This window comes from Macroventuria anomochaeta (genome assembly GCF_010093625.1).
Source record: "Macroventuria anomochaeta strain CBS 525.71 unplaced genomic scaffold BU25scaffold_8, whole genome shotgun sequence".
NCBI classification, from domain to species: domain Eukaryota; kingdom Fungi; phylum Ascomycota; class Dothideomycetes; order Pleosporales; family Didymellaceae; genus Macroventuria; species Macroventuria anomochaeta.
Window position 1 is genome coordinate 353,585 of NW_022985369.1, and position 19,234 is coordinate 372,818.

At 54.1% G+C, this 19,234-nt stretch overlaps 7 protein-coding genes across 7 annotated transcripts; 6 read left to right on the forward strand and 1 right to left on the reverse strand.

The window, feature by feature from the left end:
- Positions 1–152: 152 nt before the first annotated feature.
- Positions 153–6,972, forward strand: BU25DRAFT_489396 (DUF1744-domain-containing protein; the record flags this gene model as incomplete). Its single annotated transcript, XM_033711419.1, has 1 exon — positions 153–6,972. Exon 1 carries the CDS (start codon positions 262–264, stop codon positions 6,970–6,972), a length of 6,711 nt encoding a protein of 2,236 aa, XP_033564184.1. The 5' UTR covers positions 153–261.
- An 883-nt stretch (positions 6,973–7,855) lies between these two features.
- On the forward strand, positions 7,856–8,869 carry BU25DRAFT_262553 (uncharacterized protein). The gene has a single exon (XM_033701751.1). It carries the CDS (start codon positions 8,024–8,026, stop codon positions 8,639–8,641), a length of 618 nt encoding a protein of 205 aa, XP_033564185.1. The 5' UTR covers positions 7,856–8,023; the 3' UTR covers positions 8,642–8,869.
- Positions 8,870–9,570, reverse strand: BU25DRAFT_262552 (uncharacterized protein). Its single transcript, XM_033701750.1, has one exon. It carries the CDS (start codon positions 9,509–9,511, stop codon positions 9,098–9,100), a length of 414 nt encoding a protein of 137 aa, XP_033564186.1. The 5' UTR covers positions 9,512–9,570; the 3' UTR covers positions 8,870–9,097.
- A 19-nt stretch (positions 9,571–9,589) lies between these two features.
- On the forward strand, positions 9,590–11,712 carry BU25DRAFT_388129 (protein disulfide isomerase). Its single transcript, XM_033704460.1, has 2 exons — positions 9,590–9,839; positions 9,902–11,712. The coding sequence occupies exons 1-2, from the start codon at positions 9,713–9,715 to the stop codon at positions 11,509–11,511; spliced, it is 1,737 nt and encodes a 578-aa protein (XP_033564187.1). The 5' UTR covers positions 9,590–9,712; the 3' UTR covers positions 11,512–11,712.
- An 881-nt stretch (positions 11,713–12,593) lies between these two features.
- On the forward strand, positions 12,594–13,485 carry BU25DRAFT_336368 (uncharacterized protein; the record flags this gene model as incomplete). The annotated part of the gene is made up of 2 exons (XM_033702627.1): positions 12,594–13,358; positions 13,423–13,485. 2 exons carry the CDS (start codon positions 12,594–12,596, stop codon positions 13,483–13,485), a joined length of 828 nt encoding a protein of 275 aa, XP_033564188.1.
- Positions 13,486–15,605: 2,120 nt separating this feature from the next.
- BU25DRAFT_419649 (uncharacterized protein) lies at positions 15,606–16,220 on the forward strand (the record flags this gene model as incomplete). The annotated part of the gene is made up of 1 exon (XM_033707953.1): positions 15,606–16,220. The coding sequence occupies one exon, from the start codon at positions 15,606–15,608 to the stop codon at positions 16,218–16,220; it is 615 nt and encodes a 204-aa protein (XP_033564189.1).
- Positions 16,221–16,925: 705 nt separating this feature from the next.
- On the forward strand, positions 16,926–19,188 carry BU25DRAFT_489400 (uncharacterized protein). Its single transcript, XM_033711420.1, has 4 exons — positions 16,926–17,657; positions 17,706–18,175; positions 18,224–18,341; positions 18,396–19,188. Exons 1-4 carry the CDS (start codon positions 17,280–17,282, stop codon positions 19,050–19,052), a joined length of 1,623 nt encoding a protein of 540 aa, XP_033564190.1. The 5' UTR covers positions 16,926–17,279; the 3' UTR covers positions 19,053–19,188.
- Positions 19,189–19,234: the final 46 nt, after the last annotated feature.

Consider the following 19,234-nt stretch of genomic DNA (forward strand, 5'->3'; position numbering starts at 1 on the left):
ATGTGGCTGAAGCAAGACGGCTCGAGCAACCACTTTAGCCAAAGCGGACTAGTCGGAAACGCGAGAACGCGCCTCGCGTGGAGCGTGTTTTCTATGGGGCATTGTGTCGCTCTGCCTCCTCTGCCTTCTCCCGCATTACGCATCCGCGCTGCCAGTCCTCGATCCCCCGCGTCTTTCCTACCTTCAGTTGCCCCAATGATACCCTGAGTTGCTTACATCAGCATTTACACCTCTTAATTCTCCTTCCACACCCCACGCAACATGGGCGCGCCGCGACGAGCAGGCCAACCCTTTCGCCGGGTGGGCAAAGGCGGACAGTCGAACTACGGGCACAACAAACGAAAGACCGTCGACGCCGCGTCGCTACGAAGCACCGAACAAACATCACAGAACGAGAAGCTCGAGGCCACACGCTTGGCGGACCGCATCGATGAGTCCATGGGCTTCCCGCGTTTCGACTCCGGCAAGAAGAAGGTCGGCTGGCTGGTCAATATGCGTTCGACCGCGATAGAAGACGAGCAGGTGCCCGGCGGGAGAGCGGGCGTGGATTTCTACTTCATTGGCGACGACGGGGACACATTCAAGGCGACGCTGGAGTATGATCCGTACTTCTTGCTCGCAGTGAAGAAGGGGAAAGAACAAGAGGTGGAGGAATGGTGTCGGCGGGCGTTCGAAGGGCTAGTCAAGACACTCAGGAGAGTGGAAAAGGAAGATCTGTCCATGCCCAACCATCTCACAGGGTACCGGAGAACGTTCCTGCAGCTCAGCTTCGCAAACGTGAACGACCTCCTCGCCGTCCGGAGGGCAGTGAGCCCGGTAGTCGAGAGGAACAAGAAGAACGTCAACGCCATGGACACATACGCCGAGGTCGCGACGCGGGACGCGGATATCGACTTTTACGACTACGACGATTACGAACACGAGAAACGATTTACGGCTGTTGTTGATTCCAGCGATTTCATTCTAGACATGCGTGAATACGACGTCCCATACCACGTCCGGGTGGCCATCGACAAGGACGTTAGGATTGGAAATTGGTACACTGTGGAGGCGAAGCACGGTGTGGTCAGCATGACATGTATAGAAGACCGTCTCACACCCGCGGACCCCGTCGTTATGGCCTACGATATCGAAACAACGAAGCTGCCGCTGAAGTTCCCGGACGCTGTCATCGATCAGATCATGATGGTGTCGTACATGATCGACGGACAGGGGTTTCTGATCACCAACCGCGAGATCGTATCCGAGGATATCCAGGACTTTGAGTACACCCCGAAACCCGAGTACCAAGGCCCATTCATGATCTTCAACGAGCCAGATGAGAAGGCGCTGATCGAGCGGTTCTTCGAGCACATCAAGGAGGCTAGGCCGACAGTCATGGTCACATACAACGGAGACTTCTTCGATTGGCCGTTCGTCGAGGCAAGAGCTAGTGTGCTAGGTATCGACATGTACCAGGAAATCGGCTTCCGGAAGAACAGCGAAGACATCTACCAGTCTGACTACTGCGCGCACATGGACGCTTTCGCCTGGGTCAGTCGAGACAGTTACCTGCCGCAAGGAAGTCGTGGCCTCAAGGCTGTCACGATGGCTAAGCTGGGCTACGACCCCGATGAGCTGGATCCGGAGTTGATGACACCGTACGCCTCTGAACGACCGCAGACGCTGGCGGAGTACTCGGTTTCCGACGCTGTTGCTACGTACTACCTGTACATGAAATATGTGCATCCCTTCATCTTCGCTCTGTGCAAGATCATCCCGCTGGGTCCGGATGATACACTGCGAAAGGGTACTGGTACCCTGTGCGAGATGCTGTTGATGGTGCAAGCGTATCAGAAAGGCATCGTTCTTCCGAACAAACATCAGGCGCCAAAGGAAGCCTTCTGGGAAGGTCATCTTCTGGAGTCGGAGACCTACGTCGGAGGCCACGTCGAGAGTATTGAAGCTGGTGTCTTCCGTAGTGATATTCCGTACGACTTTGCGGTAGATCCTACGGCGATCGACGAGCTGATCAGAGACCTTGATGCTGCCCTGAAATTCAGCATTGAGGTCGAAGAGAAGAAGAAGCTGGAGGATATCACAAACTACGAGGAGGTCAAGGGTCAGATTGTCGAGAAGCTGATGCAGCTCAAGAACACACCGAACCGGAATGAACGACCGTTAATCTACCATCTGGACGTCGCGTCCATGTACCCCAACATCATGACGACAAATCGACTGCAGCCGGATTCTATGATCCAGGAGTCGAACTGTGCAGCCTGCGACTTCAACCGACCGGGGAAAACGTGTGATCGCCGAATGCCGTGGGCCTGGAGAGGCGAGTATCTCCCGGCCAAACGCGACGAGTACAACATGGTTCGGAACGCACTCGAGAACGAACGATTCCCCGGAAAATACGCAAACTCTCCGACAAAGACTTTCCAAGAGCTTTCAGTAGACGAGCAAGCCACACTAGTCAAGAAGCGCTTAACAGACTACTCGAAGAAGATCTACCACAAGATCCACGACCAAACAACAATAGAACGCGAGGCTATCATCTGCCAGCGCGAAAACCCCTTCTACGTCGATACAGTCGTGGGCTTTCGTGATCGCCGCTACGACTTCAAGGGCAAGCAGAAGGTGTGGAAGGGCAAGACTGAAGAGTTGAAGAAGGCTGGAGCACCAGCTGCGCAGATCGAGGATGCGAAGAAGATGGTCGTCTTATTCGACTCCATGCAGTTGGCGCACAAGGTCATTCTCAACTCCTTCTACGGCTACGTCATGCGCAAGGGTTCGCGATGGTACTCGCTCGAGATGGCCGGTGTTACCTGTCTGACGGGTGCGCGCATCATTCAGCTTGCCCGTTCGCTAGTGGAGCGCATTGGGCGACCGCTGGAGCTGGATACTGATGGTATCTGGGCTATCCTGCCTGCGACGTTTCCGGAGAACTTTGCGTTCCATATGAATAACGGCAAGAAACTGACCATTTCGTATCCTTGCACGATGTTGAATCATTTAGTTCACGAACAGTACACGAATCACCAATACGAGACGCTTGTGGATCCGAAGACGTTCAAGTACGAGAAGCATAGCGACAACACCATTTTCTTCGAAGTGGACGGGCCGTACAAGGCTATGATTCTGCCGACGTCGAAAGAGGAGGACAAGAACTTGAAGAAGCGTTATGCTGTGTTCAATCATGATGGCAGTCTTGCAGAACTGAAGGGATTCGAGGTTAAGCGACGTGGCGAGTTGAAGCTCATCAAGAACTTCCAGTCGCAGATCTTCAAGTTCTTCTTGGAAGGTACGACGCTCGAAGAGACCTACGGTGCCGTTGCGAACGTCGCCAACCGCTGGCTCGACATCCTGGACACCCGCGGTGCCACCCTTGCCGACGAAGAACTCGTTGATCTCATCGTCGAGAACAAGAACATGACCAAGACACTGGAGGAATACGGAGCGCAGAAGTCCACCGCTATCACCACCGCCAAACGCCTTGCCGAGTTCTTGGGCGAGCAGATGGTGAAGGACAAGGGTCTCAACTGCAAGTACATCATCTCATCACGACCTCGAAATGCTCCTGTCACCGAGCGTGCCATCCCAATGTCCATCTTCTCGGCAGAGGAGTCGGTCAAGCGCTACTTTTTGAGGAAGTGGATGCGCGAAGACCCTGGTGAGATGGACATCAGAAGTATCCTGGATTGGGAGTACTACCGCGAGCGTCTAGCGTCCGTCATCCAGAAGCTCATCACCATCCCTGCGGCGCTCCAGAAAGTCAAGAACCCGGTGCCAAGGGTACCGCATCCCGACTGGCTCGCCAAAAGGATTCGTCAGAAGGAAGACAAATTCCAGCAGACCAAGATGACGGATATGTTCACCAAGAGCAAGAAAGCTCTGACTAATGGCGATGCGAATATCGCCAACAACAAGCTTTCTGGCGACTTTGAGGACTTTGGTGCGCCCAAGCTGTCGCAGATGAAGAGAGGCGTCGCAACGAAGATGGTGTCTAAGCGGAAGGAGCCTGAGCCTGCGGTGCCTGTGCAGACAGATCCGTACGCTGCGTTGCCGAAAGTCATGCCCTCTATCACCGAAGACTACTCTGGCTGGCTCATGTACCAGAAACAGAAGTGGAAGATTCAGCGACAAGCGCGGAAGCGTAGACGACAGTTGTTTGGAGAGAAACCCGTGGATGCTTCAGATGCTATCGGGACGCTGTTCAGGAGCAAGGCGGAGATGCTGTTCATCAGCACCTGGCAGCTCATTCAACTACGACCGACCGAAACTCCGGGGGAGGTTAAGGCGTTCGTGCTGATCGACAAGAAGATCCACACGCTGAAGATCGTGGTGCCGCGACAACTGTATCTCAACCTTCGGAGCGAGGATCTGCCTGATGTGTCGATCAGTGGGTGCTCTGTGGAGAAGGTCGTTAATCATACTCTACCGAACGGACACCCATCCATCCATCTGTTCAAGCTCCAGATGTCGGAGCAGACTTATGTCCAGGAGGCCAACAGTATCTCGGCGCTTTTCAACCACCCCAGTGTGGAAGGCGTCTACGAGAAGCAAGTGCCCCTCAACATCCGCGCCATCCTCGAGCTAGGCAGCACCTGCACATTCGACGAGTCGCAGAAAGGTGTTCTCGGCAGAGGCATGGAGCAGGGTTTCGACTTATCGTCCTTGCGCAAGATCCCTTCGAAGAAATTGTATCTTTCTGATGCCTCGTTCAGCTACCTCTACGTGTACCACGTTAGCAGCGGAGATCGCAACATCTACGCGGTCTTCTCAACCTCGAAAAACGATGCGCATATCATCATTCAGAACAGATCAAAGGACTCCCAGGGTATGCCTAATGTCGACAGGATATATGCTGATGCACTGCAACGCCGGATGGAAGACAGCCAGGGCGAGCCATGGCAGACGGCTATCGAGTATCAAGAGGACATTCACTTCAAGACCACGATGGTCACGACAAGACGGAAGGCGTTGCTCGAACTCGGCGATGTGATCAAGAAGATGAAGACTGATGAAGGCAAGCCGGTCATCGTTGTGATGCAGTCTCCAAACCAGGCGCTGCTATCCCATGACATCCCGATGCTGAAGGATCTTCCCATCCTGTCACTGCATCCAGATGAGTCGGACAAACAGCTTCCTCCACTCGGCTGGCAGTCCTTCATTGCCAAGCGCCTTGTGAGCCATTATCTCGATCTCGGATCATGGGCATCTCATCTCATGGAACTGGCGCGCTACGGCGACATCCCGTTGTGCAACTTGGAGAGCAACGATCCGCGCTTCCTCATCGACATCGCCTACGCCAGACGTCTTCAGAAGGAACGAGTCATCCTCTGGTGGTCCGGTCAGGCGAAGCCAGATCACGCAGGTTACGAAAAAGACGATATTCTTGGTCCCCTGGAGACGGTGGAGATGCCATCCATCAACAACCCCGGCACCTACTCTTCGGTATGCATCGACTTGAGCCTGCGCAACCTCGCCATCAACACGATCCTCTCCTCCTCCCTAATCAACGACCTTGAGGGCGCAGATAGCGTATCTCTCAACCCTGCGGCGCCATCTTACGACTCAGCAAACGACGGCACAAACACCATCTACTCCGACAATGCCTTCGCATCCGCCGGCATCACAGTGCTGCGCGAGATGGTGAAAGCATGGTGGGTCGAAGCCGTCAGCGCAGGCAACGGCTACTCAATGGCCGACGTCATGGTCCAGCACCTCGTACGCTGGGTCAGTTCGCCCGGCTCCTTCCTTTACGACCGCAGTCTGCACTACTACGTGCAGATGATGAGCAAGAAGACGCTGCAACAACTCATGAGCGACTTCAAGCGCGTGGGAAGCCACATCGTATTCGCGTCTCCCAACCGCCTGCTCCTGCAGACGACAAAAGCTGAGGTCGGCAATGCGTACGCGTATAGTCAATACATCATCAAAACCATCAGGGCCAAACCGCTGTTCCAGTTCATGGACCTCGAGATCAAAGAGTACTGGGACTATCTCGTGTGGTACGACGCGTTTAACTACGGCGGCCGCGGCACCGCGACCATCGTCGAAGAAGACAACCAGACCCTCGACGATATCATGTGCTGGCAGCTCGCCTCCTTCCTGCCGCCGACTCTGCGACCCGTGTTCGAGCAGTGGGTGCTGGAATTCATAGAGCTCATGCACGCGCGCAAGCGTCCTCCCCCGGGTCCGGACGGGAGCACGCCGCGCGTCACACAAATACCGTTGAGACCACTCACCATCGATCCAGACGAGAAGACGCAGATCCTCCCCAAGACTTTCACAAAGGGTCTGTACAAGCACATCTCCACTCTCCTCCGGCGCCAGCACACAGAGATCCTGCACCCCGAACTCGCAGCTGACTACGCCTTCCCCTCGCTGCCGGGCTCACACCTCAATCTCTCAAACCCCGTTCTGCAGCTCGTAAAGAGCATATGCCAAGTCCTGTCCCTCGACCGCGCAATCACTCTCGAAGCGCGCCTGCTGAGGAAGGAACTTCTGAATCTCTTCGAGATCCGCGAATTCAGCGCCGAAGCCACATTCACCAACCCCTCCGCCACCCTTGTCGTGCGCGGCGTAGTCTGCGATGAATGCACAACCTCCCGCGATCTGGACCTGTGCCGCGACGCGTCCCTCCTCCCGCCCATCGTCGACGGAGACGCGCCTGTCGTGCTGCCCAAGTGGAAGTGCGAGAACCCCGTCTGCCTCGCTTCGTACGACAAATTGAGGATCGAGGAGCAGTTGGTGGGTGAGGTGCAGAAGATGGTGCTGGAGTGGTGTGCGCAGGATTTGAAGTGCGGGAAGTGTAAAAGGCTGAGGAGTAATGAGTTCATGGAGCACTGTGCGTGTGCGGGCGAGTGGGTGGCGACTAAGGATAGGGGGGAGGTGAGGAGGAGGATGGGAGTTTATGGGAGGGTGGCCGGGTTTTATGGGTTGAAGATGGTAGAAAGTGTTGTGCAGGAGTGTTTGGAAGGCTTCTGAGTGAGGCGGGCGTGGTGGTGACCGGATGGAGGGGAAGTGACGACTAGTGACTGAGATCTCTTTTTGGAGCATAGCAAAGGCGTTCAGGGTGGTATACACTGGCATTGTATAGGTTTCGGAGTTATGGTAGCATTTCTTTGGGTCTTCAATTCAACTCGTCAACACGACACCACTATGATCACATCCCTTCGTGCTCGTTGCTCTTGTTACTCGTCAGAAGCGAGAGCTTCTCTGTCTGTCTCTGCCAGAAAAGCTCTAGGAGGAGCAGTACAAGTGACGACGTGGTAACCTCCAGGCAGTGGTGGATGACTGGTGAGCTGGCTACAGTGAAGGAGCAGCGTGCAGCCACAAAAGAAGGGCGGAAGAGGCAACACAGGCATCAACAGATGTAGCAGAAAGGGACATTCCATCTGCTCGCTCACACGCACAGCCCGTGTTTTCCCATGTCCGACGGGTCTGCATGTGAAATATCTCGTCTACGACGAGGAGCTCACATGAACGAAGAGTGACGGGCTGTCTGCCAAAAGCAGCCTATATCACTTTGGAGACCCCTTGGGGAGAGACGGACGAGGCCGGACTTTCCACATTCCGGCCATGACATCCGATAAGTACTCAGGACAACACGCTTCGACATCTTCAAGCCATCCTGTATGTCCAAAGCACACAGCACAGTTGCGCAAGAACCTTCCCATCGGGCCCCGGGCGCCTGTGCCAGCGTATATCCTGTTGATCACAGGCGGCCCTGGGCGAGAGCGGCGACGACCGTTGTTACCTGGGACCCTGGCGATAGAGAGTGAAAGTGAAGTACTGCACAAGATGTGTCCTCATCAAGTGCAGCTATACAGTCTCTGCAATAGCTTGGCCTCATGAAAGAAACTCTATTGCTCAGTCACTCTGTACTGTTCACTACTGCACACATGGCTTTCACACTCACGGTACCCACACCGCATCGGCACACCATACTACAAAATGGAGACCACGCAGTCACAGAACATACCAGACACGTCGACCACGGTATCAACCCTACCATCGTCTTGCACTACACATCACGATGTACCAGCCAACGCTCTCATACACCACCCCACGGCGCTGGACACCGGCCGAAGACCACCTCCTCCACCGCCTCCGCTTCATCGAACACAAGACCTGGCCTGAAATCGCCCAGGACCTAGGTCGCACCACGCCAGCCGTGCAAGGACACTACCAGAAGCTCAAGGTCGCGCGGTCCTCCTCCTTCGAAGACTGGGACACTGCCATGGACCACTTTATCATCGACGGCCGCCACCGAGGGCTCACTTCCAAAGAGATAGGTGCTGAGATGGACATTCCAGGTGAGGCAGTGCAGGGAAGGTGGTATGAACTGCAGCAGCAGAGGAAGGTTCCCGAGGATGTGTTAGCGATTTGGAGGAGGAAGGGGGAGGTAGTTTGGAGTGGAAAGGAGGATGAGGTTATCCTCAAGGCGTGGATGGAGGGTATGAGTGATGATGAGATTGTGGAGTGCGTGAGGTTTGAGGGGAAGTACAAGTGTGATGTCAGGGAGAGGAGGAGGATATTGACCAAGGAAAACGGGCCAGTGTATAGAAGGCTGATGGGGTTGGAGGCGATGAAGTCTGTGCCGCACGCGCTGGACAAGGCGTTGGGCATGAAGAAGTTTGCTTGGATGCAGTAGAGAGAATCGGCATGGGTGTCGTCCTGTCTGCCTGTTGCTGTCTTTGGAAGCATACCGATGGTTGTGTAGTCGTAACTGGGGATCAAGAACGTAGCACTGATGGAGTAATGATAACCTACGTGCGCTCGAGATAGACTGAGAAAATTGGATGTGGTACTTTACCATGGTGGTGTTAGCCGTCCGAGAGTGCACTCACAACCTCATACCATCGATCTCTACGCATGTGCGTTAGTGATATCTTATTTCCATGGATGTTGGTAGATCTGCCAAGAGAACCATCAATCGTTGCTGTGAGGAGACTTGTGAAAGCCAACGTAGTTTGCTAGCAATCACCAACTTCTACTGTGAGCATCCAGCCGCTCTGGTATAAGAGCTCGGCCTTTACTCTGGCTGAGCTTTGCTATGCATCGATAGAGCAGCGCATCGTGCACGGACATCGAATGCTCGACATTGTGATTACCGAAACAGGGGCCTCACTGCGGTACTCGAATCGAAGTCGCCCCCCGAGTCTGGATCCACTGTGAACCGCAGGACCTGTACCTGACCAGCGCTCGCAGTGCGGCGAAAGAACACCTGGCCTTGGAGAATACAGTTCCGCGTCCGCCGCAAATGATGATAAAGCACTCTCTGTATATTAATAATGCGCTCTCGGGAAGCTGCATGGGCGGTAGCTCTAGCCTGATTAGGCGAGGGGATAGAGGTACCACAAGGCGGGCGCTGGTGAAGGGGCATGCAAACAGGCGCCGCACCCCAGAAAAGGCTTGTCGCAAGTATATGATTGGCAGCGAGAGGGCGCAGGAATTCCAACGTGTCCAATACAGAGGTGGTGAAAGCGAGCAGGGGGGCGCGCATTGCGGTGAACCCTGGCATTCCCGCGGGTAGCTCAGCCGCTAAGCTAGTAAAGTAGACAGGTGTTGTCTTTCCTACAGCTGCTCGCCACAAGCTCCACTGCAGTTATAAACTCGCTGCCCACCGCCTCAGCTCTTCCCTCTCACTCCACTGCCGCAGAGGTTCTTCAACCCCCACCTCTTACACCCCCATATACCCAATTGCAACTTCAAATCCGCCACAATGAAGTGCTCCACCATCTGCGCTGCGTTCTTCGCCGCCGTCGTCGCGGCCTCTTCAGATGTCGTTCAGCTGAAGACGGACACATTCAAGGAGTTCGTCCAGGAGAACGACCTTGTCCTCGCAGAGTGTAAGTCATCTTTACCATATCTAGCGTTGTTTGAAGGAATCACTCAGCTAACACCACCAAAGTCTTCGCACCATGGTGCGGCCACTGCAAGGCCCTCGCCCCTGAGTACGAGACTGCTGCCACCACACTTAAGGAGAAGGACATCAAGCTCGTCAAGGTCGACTGCACAGAAGAGCAGGATCTCTGCCAAGAGTACGGTGTAGAGGGCTACCCCACCTTGAAGGTCTTCCGTGGCCTCGACAACATCTCGCCCTACGGCGGTCAGCGCAAGGCTGACTCTCTGATCTCATACATGACCAAGCAGGCTCTGCCCGCTGTCTCTGAGGTCACCAAGGACACCCTCGAGGAGTTCAAGACCGCCGACAAGGTCGTCCTTGTCGCCTACTTCGCCGCCGACGACAAGGCCTCCAACGAGACCTTCAACTCGGTCGCCAACGGTCTCCGCGACAACTACCTCTTCGGTGCCACCAACGATGCCGCCCTCGCCAAGGCTGAGGGTGTCGAGCAGCCCGGTCTCGTCCTCTACAAGTCGTTCGACGACGGCAAGGACGTCTTCACTGAGAAGTTCGAGGCTGAGGCCATCAAGTCCTTCGCTTCCGTCGCTGCCACTCCTCTCATCGGCGAGGTTGGCCCTGAGACATACGCTGGTTACATGGCTGCTGGCATTCCCCTCGCATACATCTTCGCTGAGACTCCTGAGGAGCGCGAGCAGCTTGCCAAGGACCTGAAGCCCCTCGCTGTCAAGCACAAGGGCGCCATCAACTTCGCTACCATCGACGCCACTGCCTTCGGCCAGCACGCTGGTAACCTCAACCTCAAGCCCGGCACATGGCCCGCCTTCGCCATCCAGCGCACCGACAAGAACGAGAAGTTCCCCTACGACCAGGACCTTAAGATCAACGAGAAGGAGATCGGTACTTTCGTCGAGGATTTCCTCGCTGGCAAGGCCGAGCCTTCCATCAAGTCCGAGCCCATCCCAGAGTCTAACGACGGCCCCGTCACCGTCATTGTCGCCAAGAACTACAAGGACGTTGTCATCGATAACGATAAGGACGTTCTCGTTGAGTTCTACGCTCCTTGGTGCGGCCACTGCAAGGCTCTTGCTCCCAAGTACGAGGAGCTTGGCCAGGCTTACGCCTCTTCTGAGCTCTCTAAGCTCGTGACCATCGCTAAGGTTGACGCCACCGCCAACGACGTTCCCGACGAGATCCAGGGCTTCCCTACCATCAAGCTCTTCCCCGCTGGCAAGAAGGACGCCCCCATCGACTACTCCGGCTCCCGCACTGTTGAGGACCTCGCCCAGTTCATCAAGGAGAACGGTTCCCACAAGGCTGCCGGTGTCTTCGCTGAGGCCGCTGATGCCGTCGAGGAGGGTGCTGAGGAGCTTGCTGAGCAGGCTAAGGCCGCCAGCGAGTCCGGCAAGTCTGGTGCTGAGGAGGCCACAAAGTCCGCCAAGTCTGGCGCGTCCGAGGCTTCCAAGTCTGCCACATCCGGTGCATCCGAGGCCTCCAAGTCTGCTTCGTCTGGCGCATCTGAGGCTACCGAGTCCGCTTCCAGCGCTGCCTCCGGTGCCGCTTCCTCAGTCAAGTCGGCTGCTTCTGGCGTCGCTGAGGCTGTCAAGAGCGCTGCCGCCGGTGTCGTTGGTGACGAGGAGATTCACGACGAGTTGTAGATCTTCCCTTCCGCCTCCTGTCTTTTAGCGATTGTTTAGTTGGTTTGATATCCTCTACGACGTCTTTCTTTTACAAGACGGGGATGGATAAAAGCTTGTAACGATTTACATGGGTCATGTGCAAGTACCTATTCTTCTTGGGTCAGGTTAGGATATCATGGGTAGCTATATAGCTCAATGGAGTTCCGGATCGAAACGTTCAATTACTGTCTTTTCTGCATGTTTTATGTACTATGTTTTGCCGCAGGCAAACCGTGCTTCTTCCAGTCTTGTTGCATTGTCGCCATGTGCTGTCGTAGACATCTCCTTTGCGCAGATGTCGTTTCTCTACAATAAGTAACGTGAGTTACAGTCATCGTAGCAAACCTGTTTCTCAAGAACCTCCGCCCGTGGCTTTCCTGAAGAAGGTGCTGTGGGGGACATATCAAGTTCTGGTGGACGAAAAAGACTTTCTGATTTGGCCCCTCGCCAGTCACGACGTAGGTGGTCGCAGACTCTTTGTACCTGTAATCGGTCAGTATCTGCGATGTACGAAAGCTTCCATCATCTTACGGTTCGTCCATGTTGGTTCGAGGGCCCTGTTTGAGAATGATAGGCTACAGTACTGTTCCGCATCAGGGTATTTCCATGTGGCCAACTGAGGGTTAAGTGACCGCAAGCCAGGCCGTTTGAGGACTTGAGCGAGTGCAGCATTGTGAATTATCCTACATTATATACGTCTCTGGGAACCAGTTTGTGTCCTGGCGTTGATCATGGGAAACATGAGAGGGCGCTGGCAATTGCCTTGATTGACCACGGAACACCCCTTAAAGCTGATTCACACATACCATAAAGATCTAATGTTCAACATCATGGCAGTAATTCAAGCACTGCAGACGTGAAGGATTGGTTGATTTTACGATGTCAAAGGTTAGTAAATCAGTGAGGCGAGGCTGGAATGCACCCCTGGAGATCAAGCGTCACCAGGGCGGGGCCGCCCCTGCTAGCCCCACGCCCTAACGTCACTTCCATCCCCACGCTGAGGCTACATATCTCCAAGCTTCCCACAAACTCCATGATTAGTACCACTTTATGTCGAAGAAATGCTCAGCAGTCTCATATCGGCGGGAGTTCAAAGATTGCTACCCCTGTTCAACAGCTGGCTGCCTGAACCATGGGTTCTGGACTACAAAGATGTTCTCGAAGCAAGAGCGCTACTGAAGGCGCTAGGTCTACCTATGGAGCTGGCTCTCGAGATACTTGACTACGCAGAGTACTGGCCGACACGCCAATTTTCCATTGAGGAAGAGCGCACGGTCAAAGTTGCTGCGACTATGTTTCGATCAAGCGCGGCAGGTCTCTGCCTCGACGCCGACATCTTCAACGATCCAAACGTTGACAGCCTTCGTGAGGGTGGTGAGAAAGTTAAAGTCAAAGCTATCGAGTTTCACATACGGAGTCGCGATCAAGGATGGACTTCGGAACCGACACGGGGGACGTTCAGCACATCTTCTTGGCTCGAGACCTCCATTTTGCGTGGCGTTGACGACTACAACACCAAGCTTCCGCCCTCGTGCTGGCTAGACAGTGTCTTTGAATCGCCACAGTCGTTCCAACAGCACGTCACGCCGCGTGGCTGGCAGCTTACCAGGCGCCCTAAGTGTGCTGAGCAAGGACCTCAAGGAGGCGAAGGGGACCTGGCCTGGTATCTTCAAGGCAACCGTGTTGCTACGCAGGGTCATACGGAAGAGTATCATATCCTCTGGACCCATGATGATTATGAGGGTAACGAAGGATCTGGAAGAGGTGACGACTTCTTGAGCGAGCTAAAAGAGGGAGATCGACTGCTCGTATGGGCCAGAGCAAAGGTTCGTTTCTTTCCTCTTGCATCTCCATGCGTTTGCCTTGCATCAGGTGCTAACATTCAAAGAGTGGCCTGGTTGGCAATGCATCGTCGAAAGTGTCAATATCACGGTATACTATGGCTTTTCATAAAGCATCCATATTGCGCAACTAGGGTACAGATAACACAGACGGATCCAGCAGCCTGAATGTATTGAAGCTACGGTTTGCTGCATACGTAGCAATATGTGCCTTCACCTGCGTCCAGGTCGTGGTTTCAGACCTTCGATTTATGCCTGAACGCAAGCATCACTAGCACATATGGGATGTTGCAGGCCATCTGGTCGAATCGTTCCAGATACCTGACCGGAATCGCTTGTCGGATTGAGCGAAACTTGGGGTCATACGCAGCTTGAAAGTGAGGGCGCGAACTGGGCTTGGCGAACAAACTTTACCTCGAAAACTACAAAACAGTCTTGCCGCCGCGCCCTGAGATCCTCTTATCACATCATCCACTTTCCGATTATTGTGTATTAAGTTGTAATACAATGAGAGGTGTGGCTTTCTGCCAGGACAGTGATCTCAAGTAGATGCTGCAGCAAGGAAGCGCAAGGCTTCAAGATCTCACCCTGGTGGATTGTAGCATTGTGGTGGAATTGTGGAGTAATATGATGCTAGATGGTAACCAACCTACACCACGTCTAGCCAAGCACGTACGGGTTCAGGAGTATGATCGTCGCCGGAGCGATTTCTTCGAGCGAGCGCAACTCTCGTCTGTTACGCGCTTCACATTTGGGGAGACAGGTTCGGAGGATGAAGTTCCAAAACCGTGGAAGGCCTTCACCTCAGCCGTTACCTTGTGTAAAAATATGGCAACGTGTAACTCTATTCGGGTGATGGACTCGGCAAGACTACCAACGAAGATGCATTGGCTCTGGCTGTCTTGTTCGAAAGCAAAGGAGCGTGGACTAAGAGTCGTCAGGTCCGGGAGAAGTACCTTGGTAACGCAGCAGCTGTTGAACAGTTAACTTAAGTCTACGTTGGAGGCTGCTGCAAAGAATGGTGCACCGCTGCAAGAACGAGGACTGGTCAAGCTCATTGATCGAGCTAGCTAAAGCATGACCTTCAAAAGAGCATGTTGCACGGTAGGATGTGGAACGCTGTATCGGCCGCCAAAATTAAGTTGGAGTATTCATGACGGCTGTCAGCTTGTATAGACGAGACCAACTTACAATTGAGAATGCCATTGTATTATCCAAACCTGTGCGCTCACACCATGACGACCATGAGAATCCAAGGCAAAAACCGCAGACACGAGTGTATTTGACAGCATGTCTGGGGAACGTTCACATGATGGTACCTTGCTGTTCTTCGATGTAGACAAGTATCGGTGCTTGAAAAAACGTGCAGACCCCCCTGACCTTGGTACAGTGATGCATACAGTAGGTAAGTACCGTGGTTCATGAGGGCGGGTAGCCTTGTGAGTGGCCATTCACCACGTTGTTGCCCTGCAGGACATGTATCAGACTATTAATTCTGTCAACCAAGATAGCAACAGCCACTTAGAAGCCTTCATTCTTACATAACGTAAGTCTGCCGCAGTAGTGAACCACGTCCAGGAGGGTCTGTACATTTCAGCAACCATTATATATCAACGTGTGCATAGCCAACTGCAGCAGCTTCAGGTTCAGAGACGTAGAGCGCTTCTTGACACCCATCACATCGATCGGACCCCTACGGAGCTTGCTGCTCGTGCGCTTGAAGGTTCATGTGCTCACGGTCGAGAGTCATGCGTGGCTGGAAGTGAAAGCAACAAACGGTGCTTGGCGAACAACTTCTCTCATGGAGGACCCTATAAGATAGCCTTCCTCATACTAGCGCTCGGTACTCCGTCTGCTATTCAACTTCTATCTGAACACGCTTGTCAAAGCAACGTTTTTCAGCTTGTGAAAGCAGCCACTCTTCGATCAGATCTTATCTCGTTGGATTGGTATCAAGCACGCGTGAGTCTTGCATCATTGAGCTTTCTACCTTTTAGTGCAGACACACCGCCGCAGTGACGAGCAAGTGACAGCGATTCTATCTCTCAGTCCGCCACCACGATCTATGAACATCTCAACAGGTTGCCAGAGCTCAACACTGTTCGAGTCGTGCTCCCACATGAGGATATCTGTGGAGTGCTAGTATACACCGCTCCACGTCAGCAACAGCGTTATGAGACTTATTCTTCACGCAGTCCAAGCCCAGCAGCTGTATCCCTCAGATTCACACCAATGAAAAGTCTTGTCCTTCAAGGTACCGGCCAGAGCACGCTTTCGAGTCGGTTCGATCTCCCGCGTCTTCACGTCCTTACCGAGTTTAAGCTATTCGGACTGGTATTCTGCCAGGACAACAACCTCGAGTCAGTCCTCAAGCAGCAGCTGCGAAAATTAGCATTCGTCGACTGTAGCATCATCCTTCGCATCAAGTCAGGTCCAGGTACTCTGGGTACCCACCCTTACATGCGCCATACCACTCCCGATTTTATTCACTACGAAGTCGATCTCCGTTGGAGCATGATATTCACCCTTGTACAGGCTTCTTCAGTCCAAAAGTTCAGCTTCGGTCAGACTCAATGCGTCGACGGTCAGGGGGAAGTCGTGGAGGGTATCGAACCGGACCACCACTACTGTTACAATGCCTACGAGTTCGGCAACTTGACTTCATGTCCCTTCGACGTTAGAACATTCAGGACCATCTTCGAGAACGCGGCCGGTCTCATAAAGCTACAGCAATCGAAGGGCCAGAAGGGCAAGGCAGACGAGACCGTCGAGGACCACGAGCAGTACCCACTGTTTCTGAAGCTCGCCGGTGCTCGTAACTCAGATGTGGAGGGGATGAAAAACTGAAGAATAACTTACTCCAGGTCCAGCGCGGGGACTGGGCTGGAGGCAGCTTGTGAAGGACAACAATCGCACTCGAGGAAGGCAACCAGCCTCTCGTAGCGCGCCGTTTGGATCATAGACAATCGTAACGGAGCCTGTATCCACGATAGTACCAACGCATGCAGGCTGAGTGCGGAAGAATGCAGTCGGGTTGCTACCACAGACTAATACTCATGACTACTTAGAGTCAAATCGTAGAAACAATACACACTGTTCGCGGCCTATGAGCGACTCCAATCACTTTTGACAACCTCCAGACTTTGCCTTGACCGTTCGACCTCTTCCAATGACTGACATTGTATCCCTCATGACCTAGAGACTTATCTTGAGAGAGAAAGCCTCTCTCCAGGAAGCCCTTCAAGCAGCTTCACTTATCAGTCAAAACGGCTAGCTGGGATGTTTGTCGAGAATTGATTCGAACACTTTGAGCAGGACAAGTTTTCGTCGAACCCCATACTCTGCCTTGAATTTGATCAGAGAGTCGAACCCGGGGAACCTTCACCTGACAGCGACCGCTGGACTAACGGCATAGGGCTCGATAAGCGATTGGCTGGTGCCGCTTGAGATGTTTCGAACAAGCCAACGACGATGACATCAAATGCGCCATGAGCGCATTGGATAAGGGCCCAACGCGTCACGATCGCCACTTCCCCAAACTCCCCGCAAGGCTGTGCTTTTGAGGCCCTGCGAGAAGCAGCAACTGAGTTCCCGTGCCGTAGATCGTCAAGATTCGGTCACAGGATACGGCGAATCAGATGAAGGCAAGGCTGCAGCTTGCGCCCAAGGTGGAGGTGACTCTCTGGGCAGCCGCATGAGCTAAGCTCCCCCACACCACAGCACTGCATACCTCTCGACGCGATCAAGGAGGCATTTTGCTCTATTGATTGCTCCTTGCTTAACTTGACATACACGTATCTTTATATCAGACTGCAGTAGGCAGCATCGAACGAGCCGCACCCGTTGCACGCAGCGCGCATTCCATCCCGTCACACCCCGCACTCAGCAGCGCACCTTCCCACCGCAATGGCGGAATCTTTGGAAACGCCCAACAAGAAGAGGGACGGTCACGTCCCCTCTCCACTCCAGTCTCTCAGCAGCTCCATAGCCTCGCTCGGCCGCTCGCCGCCCCCAGGTCTCGCAATGGGATCCAGCCCAAGCCCGCACACGCACCGTGGGAGCTTCGCAGAGCAGATGCGCGGAGGTCCTGGCTCGCCACGCGCCTCACGACAGCCCTCTCTTTCGCAGCAGGCTTTCCAAGACCTGATCAACAACCCGCCCACCAAGTCAGGAGACCCAAAATTCCATGGACGCGACTGGAAGACTATTCGACTGGGAGAGATCGTAGACCCATCGCTGGTACGGTTTGTCGAATATGACACCAGCGTAGAGGATGCTACAAGCGTATGAGCCACAGTCTAAGACCAACCAGAGCACCGCTGACAAGCACAGCTACTCGTCAGGTCTGGCGCACCCAACGTGGTCCTGCTCCGCGAAAACGCAAGCACACGCCACGCAATCGGCACCTTCGACTACAGCGATCTGAACGCATATCTCCTCCTCGTAGTCGGCCTCGCACACCCTGAAGAGCAAGATGTGGCTTCGTTCGACGGGCTGGCAAAGAAGGGACGAGAGGGCAAGCCTATCCCACTCAAAGATGTAAAGGACCTGGGAAAGAAGGAGCCGCTGATCACACTGTCTCACACAGCAGATCTGACTAAGGCAATGGAGGTGTTCGGTAGCGGCGTGCATAGGGTGCTCGTTGCGAAAGAGGGCACCTCAGATATCGTTGGTGTGCTGACACAACTGAGGTTGGTTTCATTCTTCTGGGAGAACAGGGCAAGTATCCCTGTGGTAGACCAGCTGTATCCGCAGCTACTCAAGGATTTGAGCATAGGGCAGAAGCAGGTTTTAGCTATCAAGTGAGCACCGAGTTACTGGATGGACAGGACACAACTGACGAAAAGTAGCGGCGACAAGCCCCTGGCAACAGCTCTCGAGCTCATGCACAACGAAGGGGTATCATCCATACCAGTCCTCGACGTACAGAACAACGTCATCGGCAATATCTCACAGGTCGATGTCCGAGTACGTACACTTCTCTCCACACCGTGTCTCTTCGTCACTAATCAATCGTCATAGCTCCTCACGAAGTCTACCTCCCTTCCTCTTCTCCGCTCGTCTTGCATTCATTTCATATCCGTCATCCTTTCCGAGCGTGGCGTAAACGACGGCAAAGACTCCTTCCCCGTCTTCCACGTAAACCCCTTCAGCACACTCGCCCACACCGTTGCAAAACTCGTCGCAACCCGCTCCCATCGCATGTGGGTCGTCGACACACCCTCGCCTGCCTCTTCAGGAGCTTCGACTCCCGCGATCCAGCCCACTGTCCTCGTCCCTCCGTCGCCAATCACGCCTCTCCCAGTGTCCCTGTCCGGCCCTGCACCTGTCAACACGGCTGCGCCAACACACCTAGCAGGAACAGGCACAGTGGCGCCCGCTATCTCTGCGAGCGCGATTCCCGGTGCAAGCCTGTCTGGCAGGCTCAGTGGCGTGATCAGCCTGACAGACATCCTGAATGTGTTCGCGCGAGCGAGTGGGCTGCATCCTCATGATCCTGATGAGGCGCGCCGCGCACGGAGGCGGTCGAGTTCGAGTAGCATGCGGACTAGCATGGATAGCTCACGGAGTGAGAGCGTATCTGGTATCGCAGGCACTTCCGGGAGAAGGAATAGTGTCAGCGAAAGGGACAGGACTGCGAGCATACAAGGCCTAGGAGCGAGGGGAAGGGGCGCCTAAACAAATGGTATGCGTATCATGGTTGCGAGATTGTATTTGAGCATCATCGAGACTGAATGTGACTCGAGATTGGTTTGAGGACTTTGTTTATCATGGCGTTATAGCGACTGGGCGGGCATAAGACCTACATAGGCACATGAAACATAGAATTTGAACATGATGATCACAGCAGTATATTGTTG

What these genes read in the sequence shown, in the direction of transcription:
- BU25DRAFT_489400 (XM_033711420.1), top strand. Translation starts at nt 17,280, where the DNA reads ATGGCGGAATCTTTGGAAACGCCCAACAAGAAGAGGGACGGTCACGTC. An exon ending in GCGTAGAGGATGCTACAAGC is followed by an intron (nt 17,658 to 17,705) that starts GTATGAGCCACA and finishes TGACAAGCACAG; the next exon opens with CTACTCGTCAGGTCTGGCGC. An exon ending in AAGCAGGTTTTAGCTATCAA is followed by an intron (nt 18,176 to 18,223) that starts GTGAGCACCGAG and finishes GACGAAAAGTAG; the next exon opens with CGGCGACAAGCCCCTGGCAA.
- BU25DRAFT_262553 (XM_033701751.1), top strand. Translation starts at nt 8,024, where the DNA reads ATGTACCAGCCAACGCTCTCATACACCACCCCACGGCGCTGGACACCG.
- BU25DRAFT_262552 (XM_033701750.1), bottom strand. Translation starts at nt 9,511, where the DNA reads ATGCCAGGGTTCACCGCAATGCGCGCCCCCCTGCTCGCTTTCACCACC.
- BU25DRAFT_388129 (XM_033704460.1), top strand. Translation starts at nt 9,713, where the DNA reads ATGAAGTGCTCCACCATCTGCGCTGCGTTCTTCGCCGCCGTCGTCGCG. An exon ending in CGACCTTGTCCTCGCAGAGT is followed by an intron (nt 9,840 to 9,901) that starts GTAAGTCATCTT and finishes ACACCACCAAAG; the next exon opens with TCTTCGCACCATGGTGCGGC.